The following is a 17284-nucleotide window of genomic DNA, read 5'->3' as shown; positions in this document are numbered from 1 at the left end:
TCATTCCTAATGGACAGTCTTCAATAATTTCAAATATTGTTCATTCGCATGTTCAAATTATTTTAATAATGATATAGATCAAATGCAGATAATCATTAATACTCGTTTTATTATTAATTATCCACATATAAGATCTTATTCATTAAAAATTTGAAATTTATTCGACTTACAGTCCGATGCGTTGTTCCATCTTGTTCCAAATATTCCTAGGATTCCTTAATTATCGAAAGGATTCATAATATAAATTTCGATCTAAAAGACGTTTTCCTGGTATGTTCTATCTTACCTTTAACAAGCATAGTAAAATATAAATGTGAAGTTTGAAAGGATACATATGAAGTTTATTTCGATAGTTGAATTAAGATTATTGTACACTTGGCAAGAACTTTTTTCTTAAAAGCTTGTGAAACCAAATTTAATGAGTAAACTTCAAATTAAATTATATATCGCACTTATAGGCTCCAAAGTTACAAGCATAAATTTTAATTAATTTGCATCGTTTTTAGACAAATTTTGAAATACGTATTTTAGGTTAAAATTAACCCTTTCCACTTGCAAATTCAGAGATCCGAGGCATCCGAGTGGAAAGGGTTAATATTCTGATTAGTAATAAATCTTCTGACCGTATATTTCATAAATTAAACCAGGTTTCTTGAGATGAAAATTTAATATGTACTTCAATTTACCTTTAAGTTTAAGCAAGTACAATTTAAATCAGTTATTTCCAACCTTTTCGTACCGCGGCCCCCTATTTTTTTTAAAAAAAAATGTTGCGCCACTCCGCCACTCCTCTTAAGTTTTCTATAAATCCGATTTCATATACATGTACATATACTCAACTGATATTATAATTTATCAGGCAACAAATTAATATACAATTTTGTGTAAAAATATACATCAAAATTATTTATTATTTATTATTTTATATCTATTTATCAACGTTTTGTATATTTATTTATTTCAACATTGTTGGTTTCCAACAATCTCGCGCCCCCTTGAATCATAGTGCCCTACGGTTTTAACGGTTTGATGACGACTTTTGAAATTTTTTGAGCAAATGAATGTTTGGACTTTACTAACTTCTAATTAAATTGAACAATTTATTGCTTACGACAAATTGCTTATCGTAAGCAAATTGTAATATTAATTTGAAAATTGCACTAAACATCGATTGATTGTAATTTTCTAAATATTGATCTTCCTTATCTATACATTGATGGTTTTAATTATTTTCTGTTCAATGATAAGAACTTGTAGAATTGCATTCCATAGTTTATAAACTCATTTATATTGAACAGGTATTACAATTTATTTCTGAATAGTTCAATTTAAAACGCACTTTATGTACCTACATTTTGTAGATATTAAACATTTTGCAGTTTTGAAAGCGGATTTTATTGCTAAAAAAGTAGACATATGCCGAAAAATGCTTTTGATATTGCGACAGATATTGATTTCACAATCATTTTCATATTGATTAAAACTGAATGTTGACTGTACTTCGGAATAATAAAACATCTTCTTATTTTCGAATAATTTTCTTATTTAAAAAAAAAATCAAATTCCACAAAACATATAAAATAATCCTTTGTGCTACAAAATGCCTATACACGTATTCATAATTTGCATAATTATTTTGTGGAATAAAACAAAATACTTTTTTGTCTTTAGCCAATTAATTTTATTGAATAATATAATTTTGCAATTATTATTAATGATCTCATAATAGCATGAGAGGAATTGTTTATCCCATCTTTTGTAAAATGTTTAATTTTTAGATTCGAAAAATTGAACCAGTACTTAATTCACATTCTTTCGATTTTTTATTTTTTTGCCCAGTCAAAAAACAAACTAGTAGGGTGGGTGGCATCGTGCCTTAAGGCAAATTGCTGGAACTTACCGTACCGTAACGAAACGTTCGAGGAATATTGAATGTTTTCAAATAGATTATTATAAATATTTTATTATTGTCTAATATTTATAAGAATTATATAAACTGAATTGCAGAGTTGAAATTATTTGTTTAAAGTATATTAGAACTATAGTCAGAATTAAAAATAAAATCTGAATTATTTTCGACATACAAAAAATTAAAAAAAAAAAAAAAAAAAAATGGTACAATTTTTTTTTTTCAAAATCAATTATTTTTTTAAGACAAGCAGAAAGTTCTTTGAATCAATTGAATCGGACGCTTAGTTCTCTCAAAAACTGCCATTTTTTGTACATTTAGCTCTGTATCTCCGAAATGGCTGGGCCTGCCTTTGCGAAAAACTAATAACCCTTTCTCCCAATCATTACTAATGGAATGTTTTTAGATCATTCAAATCGGATGCTCCGTTCTCTCAAAAACTCGATTTCTATTTTCTGCACTTTGCTCCTTATCTCCTTAACTGCTGGACCTGTCTTTGCCAAAAACTAATCAGCTCTTCACCTTATTAATAGGAATCGAATGTTTTTAAACCATTCAAATCGGTTGATCCGTACGCCCGAAAACGTGGACGAAAATTTGTATCCATACATACATACACACACACACACACACACACACACATCCATTTTTTCTGAGGTATGCCAAAACGTTCAGAAGCCTTCAAAACGTCGAGAAATGTAAAAATTTTCAATTCCGATTTTCGGCCCATTACAATAACTTACCCTACGGGAAGTTAAAAAATTAAGAAAAAACAAATGTTAATTAGAGGTGGTATCATAGAGATTATACTACAATATAATATAAAGTCTATTTAATTTATTCCATTTAATAATTTATAATAATCCATTTTTTATGCCCCGTTATCATTCGATTTAAAAGGGCTCGATTTTGTTCTGAGCAAGCAAAAAAAATCCAAATTTTTCTGACCTTTTCACATGGCACGCATCTTGTATATTTCTACACCAATCCTATTTTTCGAATATGGTCAAAATTTTCTGCGATCTCCAATGTTGTCAGAACCTAGCTCCAAAATTACCTTAACAACATCGTCGTCGATCAGAGATGCTCGCTCGGTTCAGAATTGTCGAAATCACCTGCTTCAAATTTTTTGCATCTTCTTTTCCATATCCTATCAAAAACTGTACAATCAAAAATAAATTATAACAAAAAAAACTTTTAATAAATTTTCTACATGCTTCTATAGCATTTCTTTCTTGTTAAAATTCGTATGAAATACAATTATACGGTTATAATATTGATTCGCACTTAAGACTAATGCGAATCAACATTATTTAAATACAAAGCCGATCATCTCATAATTTTGACATAACTTTCTAGTAGACCTAATATATATTGATATATTTTTATATCTATATTTCTATATATTTATCGGGTTCATACTGGAAATTCAATTTTTAACGTTCTTTAATACTTTGTATCAACTATTAATACTCAGAATTTTTATCAACACAAAGAAATATATAAACTTTTATTAATTATATTTTAACTTGATGTAGGAATGTTCTGTGATTTTTTTGCGCCAAATTAATCCATTATCAAAAACAATGACAATATTAAACAAAAATTCATTAAAATAATAAAAAATTCATTAAAAATAATGACTTTGATCTAACAATTACACAATCATGGCAAAAATAATTTGTGTAAGAAAGTGGCTGAGCGTGTTTCTGGTGTTGTGCATTACAAATACAGAAAGGACTTCGGCCAGTTACAGTTATAACAGGGAATCCTTAGAAGATAGTTCGATGACTAGCGATGAACCGCTATACGAGACCCTGTACACATTACCGCCTCGCGGTAAGAAGTACACCGAGATACCAGGTGGTGTGCTCATCGGCGGGAGCACGACCAGGGTCCTGGACAAAGCCGGCAGCCCCTACTTGGTCCTGGACGATTGGATTGTGGAGAGAGGAGCCGAACTCAGGATAGAAGCCGGAGTCGAAGTCAAATTCAAGCCTACGATTGGACTGACGATAAGAGGACGATTGTTGGCGATTGTAAGTACCTGGTTTTTTATACTTTGATATGTATGTTCTCTTATTCGCCTCACTAAGGTTTTTTGAAGTAAAACTTCTTTAGGCGGGACTAGGGTGTAAATCCGTACAAATGCAAAGGAAGTCCGTTACGCCAGAACTGTACGTCATTTGCTTTCGATTAAATCATTTCTATACGAGTCGATTGTGATTAGTCGTCGTGTATGTGAAAAGAGATCTGTTGTTGTATTTTAAAGTTACATCGTGGTACAAATCTTGATTGAAAAATGCCTGAATCAGAAGAATGTTTTACACTGTTCCTTGAAATTGTTGATTATTTATTAAGATTAATGATTAGTAAGTTTATTGATTAGAAATTATTTCTGTATTATTTGTAGTTTCTATAAATCTTTGAAGTTATTAAAATGGAAAATATTTTTTAGACAAGACAGATATTACAGCTTTTTTTCATTGCGTTTTTATTCAGTTCATAAAGTATATTTTCTATGAACGGCTGTTAATATACCATAGTATATATATAACATTGAACAAAAGCACAAAATCATAAATATTGCTCACGATATTATAAGTTTTAACCACAAATGGGATTGTTATATGATATTGCTCCCATCTACGATGCTGTATAACTGGATTTTTATAAAACACATATATAGAACAATTGTAAAATAAATTAGTTTTTATAAGTCGTGGTTTGGCCGATTTCCATCTTATGTCCCGGGTTTTTCTAAAAGCAAAATTTGTCCCGGATTTAAATCTTTTGTCCCGGATTATCCCAGGTTTTCGAAAAGTTTAGGCCTATATTGAATCTTTGCTCTTACTTGATAATAAAATTGCAACTACTTATCAAATATCTGAAAATGTTATGTACAGCTAGTATGCTTATATGAAAAAGGCGAGTTAAAATAGCCTCTAACATTCATAATTTTGAACTTAAATTTTAAATTTTACGAAAATTAACAAAAATTATGAGAATGAACTTCTTGACTGCCTGGAATACCTATATATACACTATAAGTGCTAATTATTTTTAAATTATTGTGAAGAAAATTGAACAAAATTTTATAATAAGTTTGAAAACTATCGGATTTCTATTGCATTCTTAAATAATGTTAGTTATTTTAAAATCATATTAAATTTTTTAGTATTCACCCCCCCCCCGTCATAACTAAAAATTACTGTCTCGGCTTTGACTTAAAAAAATATGGCCATGATATTGATGTGTTTTGAGAACTTTTATGCTAAATTATATAGAATTTTATTCTATATGCATGCAAATCGATTAATTGTGAAAACTTCTATTCCCACTGAACAATTCATGGATATTTATGATAAATTCTGTGATTTATATAGAGCCGTTAAAATAGGTTTATCCGAAAATGAGTTTTTGATAAAAAAAAAAACAAGATCAACCAATTCAACAATTATTCAACCGCGTCTTTCGTATATTTAAACATACAATTATTACGATCATGTATAGACAAAGATTAATATATACAATAAACAAATCCGTACTAAAACCCTCGTAAAATCTACAATAAAATACAAAGAACTCATTATATAGTTTTATTTATAAATCATAAAAATAAAACTTAAATTATTTTAATTTAGAAGTAAATATAATGAATGATCTATATACGTTTAAATATTTGCATATAAAAGAAACATTGGATGTATAGTACACATATAAGAGTTTGATCATTGGGTTATTTTTCAAAAAACATTGGTAATTATCAATCTAATTACTCAAAGTTTATCTGGTCGTAAAATTGAATTCATACATACACACACACCCATACATACATCAATTTTACAACAATATGTATAAATTTTTATATAACTTATCTTAAGGCAAGTTAATAAATAAAATATTTGCATGATTATATTTTTACTATACAGAAATTATTTTAAATTCAAATCACATTTTTGCTCACAGAAATCTGTATATTTTTCTGATTGCTAAAATAAAACAGAGTTAAAAGTATTTAACCCTTTTAGTGCCGGGCGAAATGGAGGTGCCTATGCGAGAAAAACAGGCCGAATATCACAGTTTTACAAGGGTTCGGGAAAATGCTTATAAAAACCAAACGAGAAACGATATTTACATGATTCAAAAAGCTGCGTATTATAGATTAAATACAGAACAAAACAATGACACTAGTTTTTTTGTATCCATTTGAGAATTATAGTAAAAACAAAGGTATTTATGTTTATAAATGAAGTAAAAGTTGAGTTCTCTCGTACAAAACGTGTTTGCACATAAAAACAGCCATCTTTTCACCACAATTTTATATGGGTCAATTATAATGAAGTATATACTTTGTATTTCCAATATATTTTGTAACAAGATAAACAATATTACATAACAAAAATAAAACATAACTTGAAGGTACACGGTAGGCGCCAGGCGGATTATCTCTTTCGAAATATGTAATTGTTATCGGTAATATAACATTACTGAAACAAAATTATGTTGTCATAAATATTATATATATATTGCAAATGTGTAAAATTTTGTTATTGCAACTCAAACAAATAATTTATTTAGCATTCGTGGCTACTAATGCACACTCCATGCAATCCTTTGTTGCACTTATTGCAAACTGTGCGTGATTTTCTCTTTGGGCCATCATCCTTTCTGCTGCACACCACGCAAACCCTTTCCAGTTTTCCAGGCAGTTTCCGTACTTTACCATCGGTGTTTATGTTAGACTTCGGTACCTCCAAGCGATAGGAAAAGGTCGTCGTCCACAAAGAGTTAAAACGAAAAACTATTTTTTTTAATTCTCTCATAGTGAAATTAGATCATTTATAACGTATTACAAATTTATTTTGAGATAGAGTTCTCCCGCAATGCGAATAGTAAAGCGCTAAAAGGCGCGGGCCGATATATCGGCTCTGGCACTTCTCGCGAGTGTAGCAGGAGCCGATATATCGGCTCCCGGCACTCAAAGGGTTAAATAACTCAAATTACGTCAATGGAGATTAGTAAAATAACAAATAATAATGTTTTAAATTGTATTAAATGCATTATGTATTTTATCATTAAGACAAATTTAATTAATTATTTAAGTGATATAATGATTAATTGATGACTTTCTGCAACTTGAAAAAGTTTAGTCGCTTTTATAGTTATAGAACTCCAAATGCATAAATATAAGTAAATTTATTTTTAATGTTCAAAATACTTAACAAAAACCACAGTGCTAAAACGAATTAGCGGCATTTCAATATAATATGAAATGAAATATAAATATGATTAAAGCGCTTCGAGATACGAGCGTTGTTACTGAACGAATTTAACTCGTATGTCGAGGTACCACTGTAATCTATTTATATCATTTTTATAACATGTTCATTTTATTTCAAAGAAATTATTGAATGGAATTCAAAGAAACATGATCATACTATTCATTAAAATAAATCATAAATTAAAATAGATCATACTACTCATTAAATTATTATACACTATTGAACTTATATAAGGACCTACATATAACATATTTATTAAATAATAGGTTGTCAAATATCTCCCTTCCGCCTTTTTGTATTAAACTAAGAGCAAAAAAGCGGAAGGGAGATATTTGACAACCTAATAAATATAATATACAATGATTTTACATACATGCTTTAATATTTTAAAACTAGACTTGGTTTAATTTAAATTACTATGTGATTTCAGTTTGTTTAGTAATATGTTAATTATTGACATCCTAGTAATTGAAAAAAGTTTATCAGCATAGCATTTGGTAACATAGTATTATATTTAATATCTTCAAATATAAAATAATAACATTGTAATAGTCTTCCAAGAACGAAGTAATTTACTGAGAAAATTACTCTAATGATAACCAAATTATTAAAATTAATATAATAACTTGGTTTAGTACTTTTTGCTTGAAAAATCCTAGTTTAATTTTATATTGAAATTGCTTTATCTCATTTAACCCTCCGTCGGTCGGAGTGGTCTGGACAGACTCTTTTCGGCTTCAATTTAACCCTCGGTCGGTCGGATATTTTTACACCTTCGAACGGTCGGAAAGGTCTGGCTGGACCACCATTCATTTTACATGCATTTATATCGGATAAATTAGTTTTTGGTGTCTTATATATTAACGATTATATAAAATAATCAAGAAAGATAAAAAAATCGTTGCTTTTTTGTTAATTTTTCTGTTTTATATCAATGAAAAACTATATTTATTCTTTTTCGGCGCCTTTAAAATGAATGTGAAATTCCAAACGAAAACGAAATGAGGTGCGTTGCCTTTGAAATGAGCTGTAAAACTCAAAGTGAAAATATAATTTCACTACAGGTTTGCCGAAAAAAAACTTCGAACGCAATACGGGTAGAAAATTTTTTGATAACGTGTGCATTACTCATCCGATTTTCAGTGTTTGCGATTACCAATAAGTTTGGTAGGTTTCAGTTTGAATAGAAAAACCATGAAAAAAGACAAAATACTGGCCTACATATATCAAAAAGCGTATATTTCATACAAAATGTATGGGTGGTCTAGACAGACCTTTCCGACCGTTCGAAGTATTAAAAAGTTAATATCCTTATAATTATCCTTCTATACATTTTTTCGTCCTGATTTTTTCATTGTTAGACAGCTAATGAAATTTTTAAGAAAAGTCAAGAAATTTCAAGTCGATAGAATTACTAGAAGTATTATTTTTTTTAAATTGAAGTCGAAAAAAGTCTGGCCAGACCACGCCGACAGACGGAGGGTTAAAAAAAAAACTTTTAGTAATCCTATCGACTTGAAATTTCTGGACATTTTCTAAAATTTCATTAGCTGTCGATCAATGAAAAAATCAGGATGAAAAAATGTGTGGTCCAGCCAGACTACTCCGACCGTTCGAAGGTAAATAAATTTCCGACTGACGGAGGGTTAATCAGATCTATTTTCTAATTTAGAAGTGGACTATAATTGATAATATATTATAATTGTATGATGCATATTAACTCTTTGAAATTCTATAAATTTTTTTTTAAGAATGTTTGTTTAAATGTTTATCGTAAAACTAACTAAAGATGTATTTTCCTCGATTTAAGTCTTGCTTTTACCTACGTATCAAATCATATATTTATTGTTCATCTATTTAAATTATATATATTGCCAGTTAAGTAACAACATTTTAAATATATTTTGATTATTATTTATTTATTTTAAATTCAGGTCAAATCAAAAAATTTATCAAAAAGCTAGGTTATGTCTAGAATCAAACATGAAAGGAAATATTCAGGAAAACCACGTATATACAGATAAGTTTCACATTTTCCTTTTCTACTTTTATAACAATTTTTATTGTAAATTATTGAATAAAGTTTGGACATTAAAAATAATCACAAATTGTATGTACAGCATAATAGTATTATTACGCTAAAGTAAATTTCACTTGCTCTATAAAGCGAAGTCATCAAAAGCATGTTAGAATTGTAAGTCTTCTGGGAAAGTTCTGTTTCTGTAATTATGAATTCCAGGTAGATTTATCATCGGAACGGTGACTTGTCAATAACATGTGACATGATTCATGGCAGCAAACAGTCTCTATTGCACAAGCAAGGCAAAGCGTCAATTGCATTCAATACGTCATTTACATAGAGGAACAGATCGTATTTACTAACAATAAATCTATTCGTGAGAATTTTTATACAGTATTTTAAAATTATCAAGATAAGAATGATTTTTATAAAGCAATGAATGATGATCACTATCACGATTTCCTTACATTTTCAACTTCTACATACCCTGACGACCATTCAGTGGATTGGCGTTGGATTTAGACATCTTTTAAGTACGATCAAAATTTTCTGATGCTCAAAATGGTTTAAAAACCAAGAAATTTAATATATATATGTATATATATATATATATATATTTATTTATAATAGTATATTATATTTATTTAATAAATGATATCTACTTATTTTCTATTCAGAATTATTTCTAAATTAGTTTAAAATTATTTTTTTCAAAAGTTTGTCTATTTTTTAACCAAAAATAGAACTGCGCAGTTGAAATAATTGTTTTCATAGACAACCAAATTTTACTTATTTGTGAAATAATAATAAAGCAATCAACGATTAAATTCCAATTGAAATGAAAACAGAAGTGATCTGTAATATTTGTATCAGAATGTCAATCATAAATATCTACAGGCAATTATTATATCAATGTTGAAAGTGAAATATCCGTTGAGCAAGTTTTTATACATAATGTGCTTGGAGAATCTGTTGGCGTTTCCATGTTATCTTTATTATTATTATTTTTTTAATTAAATTATTTCCTGTTAGAAACGATATAATTAAATTTTTCAGAACTGATTTTTATTCTTTATCAGTATCACCTGTAAGTTTCGTGGCAACCTGTCGTCGACATCGGCAGTGTTGACTTAGGCGCGGCCCTTATCACATTTCTGGGGAAACACTCATGTTGGATTTATGGCAACCTGTGTGATATGACTGTGACATATTTATTTATATATAGCAAACATTGAAATCATTTTACATTCTTATCATGATGCTATAAAATGATTGAAGTTTTGCAAAATTGAAACAGGTTACAATGTATCAAACAATTTTCTTTCTATTTAGTTCACCTCGTTATAAAACTTTTAAACATATGCCACTTATAAATATACACGTACATCACCTTTATAATATTACTATTTTAGATTCTACTATAAATTCATATAATATTTTATAATCATTTTTCGTTTTTATTTATACAATTCTAGTCAGTCGCTTATTTTATACTTCTAAATTTAAAGATCTTGATGAATTTTTTTATGAAAACAGGTCTAGTTTTTCCGTATCAATTATTTTATTATTTTTTGTTATTTTTTTCAATTTGTCATTATTATTCATTTAAATAATGATACGCTTAGATTTTTGTCTAAATTTTACATTAATCTATAAAAACTTTAACGTGATAAAATAAGTCGAATATACGTTAGTTTATAATATAGTAATACTCTATATACAAAATTTTACAAAAAAAGGGAGAACTAGAATCTAGAATCATTCAGTTATATTTAAAAAAATACAAAAAAATAGTTTTCAAAAGTTTTCAAGTTTTCAAAAAATTCGTACTCTCACAAAAGGCAAATTTTCATTATTCACATTGTCAAATGTTTTCAAAATTTTCAAAAATGTTTAATGCAAAAAGAATTAAAATTTGCAAAAAAAATCTAATTTTTCTTTTCTTAACTTTTGAAAATTTAAATTACGCACGGGAAGTTCCAGCAATTTGCTTTAAGACACGATACCATGCAACACTAGTTTATTTTGTTAATGCAAAAAACATACTATTGAAGTACATATATATACACATATATATATATATATATATATATATATATATATCTATATATATATATATATATATATATGCATTTTTCTCATGTATTTGCATTTTCAATATGTTATTTCTCACAAGTAAATATAATATACATACATAGTAGTAATTACTAAAATAAATATTTTTTTCGCATCCTCCTGAATATAAAGATTATGAGTCAAATACATACTATATTAGAAATCGCATCAATCCGACAATTTTTAATTTAAACAATACCTAATAATAATAATAATATCACACTTTGCTCAAGAGAAAAACAAGAAGCAGAAGTTTGGCAGACTAAGAATATCACGCAATATTTTTTTTCTCTACAATTATTTTATTTCTTAAAAAAAATATCATCTTCCTGAATTTTACAAAGCTGAATTATCAAAAACTAGTTGTGTATGGCATCATGCCTCAAGGCAAATTGCTGGAACTTCTCGCAGCGTGACGAAATGTTTGAATATTAAATGTTTTCAAATATATTGTTATAAATACTGTTAGATTGTCTAATATTTATAAGAATTATATAAAATGAATTACAAAATTAAAATTATTTATTTAAAGTTTATAAGTGACCTTCACAACTTCAGCCAGAATTAAAATAAAAATCTGAATTATTATCGATAAACAAAAAACAATTTTTTTTTAAAAAAAAATTAAAACAAATATTTTTTTTCAAAAGCAATTATTTTGTCAAAACATGCCGAAAGTTTTTTGAATTATTCAAATCTGATGCAATATTTTGTACATTTAGCTATGTATCTTCGGAAATGCTGTAACTGCGTTTGCCAAAAACTAAGCACTTTTTTCCCAATTATTACAACTTGAATGTTTTTTGGATCATTCAAATCGGATACTTCGTTCTCTCAAAAACTCGATTTCTATTTTCTCCAACTAATCGGCACATCCCCTATCAATAGGAATTATCCTTTTTTTCTGAGGAATGCCAAAATGTTCAGAAACCTCGGAAATGTGAAGATATGCAAAAATTTTCATTTTCGATTTTTGGTCCATTACTATAACTTACCCTCGGGAGGATAAAAAAAATCATGTTTAATATTTTATTGTTTACGCTGTATCAGTATATTTGATTCAATTATTTCCCTACAAAATTACTGGTATTAATATATTGAATCTAATAGGTCTAAAAAAAGACTAGTGCTGATTTTTTAGCGAAATTTAACTTGTTTTCTTATAGTGTGAAAGTGAATTTATAGTTCTATTCGATGATGTTTCGCCATTTTTGAGTAGAGGCCATCGGTGAACAACTTCTAGGGTTTTTGGCTGAAAAACTGAATCAAGTAGTTTTCACAGGTTTCTTTTGAAGCCAATTTAATTTGAAAGAGTTCTGCAGAGGCAATAGTATACCTTAAATACAAATCGGTAATTTTTCAAAATTTACATTAATTAAAAATAGTATTATCATACAATTTAGAAGGTATTTAGCATAACACAGTCCAGCACGTATTTAGTAATTAATGACATTATAATTCAATGGCTTATATGGTAGATGTTTCTTCAATGCAAACTGATTAATGAAAATTCTTCAAAATTCAGGCAAAAAATATTTAAATTAATATACTAAATTAATTAAATTATATACTTAAATTATTTTACAAGTTTTGCATTGCAAATTAAAATTCTAGAATTTGATAAGAATGTTGTTATAACACTTTATCTGCAAGATCTCTGCTTCAAACGTGTAATTATGTAAATAGTTAAATAATTATATTTCATGACCGATGAACATTCATAAAATTAATAATGCTAATTTTTATCATATTACGTCATTTATCGCGCTGAATCTTCCAAAAGGTCATTATCCGATAAAATCAAAAGTGCATATAAAATTGGTCTGCTTCTGCTGTCTAAGTAGCTAGTCTCGCTTTAATGGTTTTCTTCTGATATTTATCAGGGTCTAGGAAGCCAGGGTTAAAGTTATGTGAATTTGTAAATATTTAAATACAAAAGTGGAAGTCTCGTACGGTTAGTACTGTGTCTGGCTGATGTTCATTCGACCGGTGCCGGATGTTCTGCAGGGTGTCTGCGTTGGCAACTCAATCGGAAATCCGATGTGGAGATGATGTACCTGCGCGGATATTCGTTGCAATTATGTAACGTAATTGCATGCTTAAGTACTTACACGTGCGGATTATGTTTAACTTTTATTTAATTCAAATGCATTCCAATACATTTTGAATATAAAATCTCTAACACCTGCATTGAAAGATGTAATAAAATATCAGACTTAGAAGTTTTGTTTAACTCTGGTTTGTCTTTCACAAATCATTTAGCTGACATTTGTAATAGAGCAAATTTTAGGAAATTTTTATTAAGAAACTGCAAATAATTTAATACAAATAATTCACTACTTTGCATGTACATTGCAAAACGTTCCAAGTTAGAATTAAGAATCGATCATTTGGTATTCTCATCAGATCAACAATTCCTATGCAATAGAGAAAGTTCAACGACAATTTCTTGAATATAATAAAACTTTATTATAAAACACAAAATTTACCCTGAACGTGGCTTTGACGCAACACTTTGTTAAAAGAATTCGGTATACCTTCTATGCCACACGTCGATTCATCTGTATTCATATTTAAACTTTGCTATAATGCTATAGACTGTCCTCTAATTCTTAACCAATTATTCTTTAATGTTCTTAGGCTATCTTGACGTTCACAATTATCTTTCAATGATCCTACTCCAAAATATAATTCTCTCTTAAATTCGTCTATTCTACTTATGTCCTCTAACTTTAACTTAATTAAAAATAATATAGATATGCATAACTTCATAACATAGTTAAGATATAACTAATCTGTGGGCTTTATATTTAAAAAATAATGTTAATAAGATAAATAAATAATTAATATCATGTATACACATAGACAGTGTTGAACTTTCAATGTGCTTTCAATTCAATACGATTTTGTTGAATTCTTATTTTTGTTTAAAAAAGTCAAATATTTCATTTTTTATTACTATATAGCAGTAACTTCCCGTATCGTCAAAAAATCGGAATTTAAAATTTTGCATATCTTTACTCTTCGAAGGTTTCTGAACATTTTGGCATACCTTAAATTAAGTGGATGTGTGTTGTATGTTTGGATACAAATTTTCGTCGACAATTTCGGGCTTACGAATCAACCGATTTGAATTGTTCAAACAGCAATCGATTTCTATTGATGGTAAGAGTGCTGATTAGTTTTTGTGAGAGGCCGGTTCAATAGTTTTGAAGATACGAAACAAAGAGCACTGAAAATAGAAAATGATTTTTTGAGAGTAGAGTGCATCCAATTTGAATGATTCAAAAAAACATTCAATTTATAATTTTGATGAGAACTGATGTTTAGTTTTGGGCCGGAATTGCAAAGTTAAAACTACTTATTTGAAGTATATAAATGAGCTTTAAAATTTTGTCTAGAAATAGAATCAGAATTTTATCGAATTTTCCCTAAAAACTAATCGTTTCTTTATACTACCAACATAAGCAAAATGGTTTTTGAATTAATCAAATCAGATGATTAATTCTCTCAAAATTTATACTTTTATGCATATTTAGATCATCTCTATCACCGAAACGGCTGAACCTGTCTTTGCAAAAAAACTAATTACCATACTTTTAGCTATCAATACGAATTGAATGTTTTTGAATCATTCAAATGGGATGGTTTGTTCTCTCTAAAACTTAATTTCCATTTGCTCTGTATCTCCGAAACGGCAGGTCCTGTCTTTGTCAAAAATAATCAGCAAGTTTCTCTATCAGTAGGAATCGAATGCTTTTTGTATTATTCAAATCGGTTGATCCAAACGCCCGAAATCGTGGACGAAAAGTTTGAAGCCGATTGGCGTATAAATAAATAAATAAATAAATAAATAAAAATTGCATCTATTCGCACAAACATACCATGTTTTTTTCTAAGGAATGCCAAAATGTTCAGAAATCTTCGAAGATATGCAAAAAAATTCATTTTTTTTATTCGATTTTTGGACGAATACTATAAATTACCCTACCGAAAGTTATAAAAGCAAACTCAAAGTAAAATCTAATATTGTCGCATAATCCTTAATGAAGAGAATTCTGTTACATTACCCTTCTTAATTATTTTCCGGAAACTATTAATTGTTTTCATAGTCTCTTATAGAGTGATTCAAAATTAATAATTATCAATATATTTTATCAAAAATTACATAAATATTTTGATATTTATTTATCTAAGAAATTTTAATTGAATTAAGTTAATTTGAATACAAATAAATCTCATTTATTGATGTTTAATATTTAAATAAATATTTTTTGCTTATTCCTATCTAAAGCTCTTAGTAAAAGAAAAAACTAAGGAAATGACAGTGACATTACAGAAATCTATCCATTGTCCGTTTACTGTAAAGAAATATGTAAAATAAAACACCTAGAAGCAAAATGTGGCATTTAATGAAGTCCATTTGTGTGACGATCACTTGGATGTAAAAACTCGTGCGGCGACATTGCATCCGGATACTGTTTTTAACCGATTGACAAAAAACAACTTAAATACAAATATGTTGTTCTGTTTCGGCATATAACTTTACATTCTTTCTATTCTTTCACTTTTCCGTTCTTTGTTGAAATTTCTTTCTAAAAACTGTAAAAATATTACTTTTTTTTTATAAAGTTCATTACTGATTAGGTGCGTGAGAAAATAACGGAGTACAATGTAAAACCTCAGAATTGTAAATGTCAACATTTACCTACTTATGAAGATCGAGATAAGTTTATTATTATATTTTTATTTAGAATGATATAAAATACCATTCAATTTGCAATGATTGGGAGAAGAGGTGATTAGTGAATAGTTTTGGTCCGGCCATTTCGAAGATACAGAGCTAAATATGCAAAAAATAGCAGTTTTTGAGAGAACTAACCGTCCGATTTGAATGATTCAAGAAACTTTTCGCTTGTTTTAACAAATAATAGCTTTGGGAAAAGAAATTCTGTTTCAGTTTGTTTCTTTCAAATTTTTTTTTTATGAAATTTTTTTTTGTATATCGAAAATAGTTCACATTTTATTTTCAATTATGACTAAAGTTCTAATATACTTTAAACAATTAATTTTAACATTTAAATAATTAATTTTAACTTTGTTAGTTTAGATCGCGTCTAGAACATACTGAAAAATTTCTCTGTGACTTTATTATCTTAGCGAATATTTGATTGATGAAATATTATTGGGAATATTTGGTCGAATTGAACAATCTTTGAGATAAAAACTAATGAGAACAATTCACAACAAATATCATTAATTGCAAAACGCAAAATCAACATTTATAAACATGTAAAAATCAAATATATTTTTATAATTAACTATTCATTGAAATAACTCTATTGAATAAATTGAAGTACAGGAAGAATTATTTAATCCGGAATCATTTAGTAAGTTTTCTATGATAAGTAAAGTATTATAAAGCCCCTAAATTATAGAGTTGATATTTAATACTACCAATTATAAATATATTGAACTACTAAATCATAAAACTTATAAATCTTATTATTTATATTAAAAATTAACTAATGCCACCATTGTACTGGTCTAATAGATAATATTTTACATCTCATTTGAATATTAGTAGAGACATTTGATAAATAAGTTACCGTTTTTCTATAACTTAATTCTTATAAATTTACATTAAATACATGTTATAGAATAGAATTAGGATTCTTGGTCACTACTTTGATATAGGAACGATCACGATTAAATTAAAATACAATTCTTTCTTATTAAGATTATTTGCTTTAAGCTTCATAAAATTAATTCTTCATTCTTGTTTATTTTACATAAATTTTGATATATATATTTTGATATTTTTACAGCAATTTCAATGAAATATAGTCAAAACGTTTACTATTTTAAAAAATTAGGCAAAAAATTTCATTGAAAAGCGAATTTGGCACTAAAATTAATAGTTGAACCTGAATAGCAACAATACAAAAAAATTAT

At 27.8% G+C, this 17284-nt stretch overlaps 1 protein-coding gene across 1 annotated transcript in view; it reads left to right on the top strand.

The window, feature by feature from the left end:
* Nucleotides 1–3569: 3569 nt before the first annotated feature.
* LOC113366220 (protein bark beetle-like) overlaps nucleotides 3570–17284 on the top strand; it is a 73761-nt gene continuing 60046 nt past the window's right edge. Inside the window, 1 exon segment of the mRNA XM_026607792.1 lies at nucleotides 3570–3948. Within this exon segment, the coding sequence (XP_026463577.1) occupies nucleotides 3577–3948 (372 nt within the window). The 5' untranslated portion in view covers nucleotides 3570–3576.

Source organism: Ctenocephalides felis, unplaced genomic scaffold, assembly GCF_003426905.1.
Source record: "Ctenocephalides felis isolate EL2017-DRISC unplaced genomic scaffold, ASM342690v1 CF-g0.4_SCAFFOLD_01170, whole genome shotgun sequence".
In the NCBI taxonomy this organism is placed as follows: domain Eukaryota; kingdom Metazoa; phylum Arthropoda; class Insecta; order Siphonaptera; family Pulicidae; genus Ctenocephalides; species Ctenocephalides felis.
Note: the sequence above shows the minus strand (reverse complement) of the source record. Positions and strands in the feature narration are given on the sequence as shown.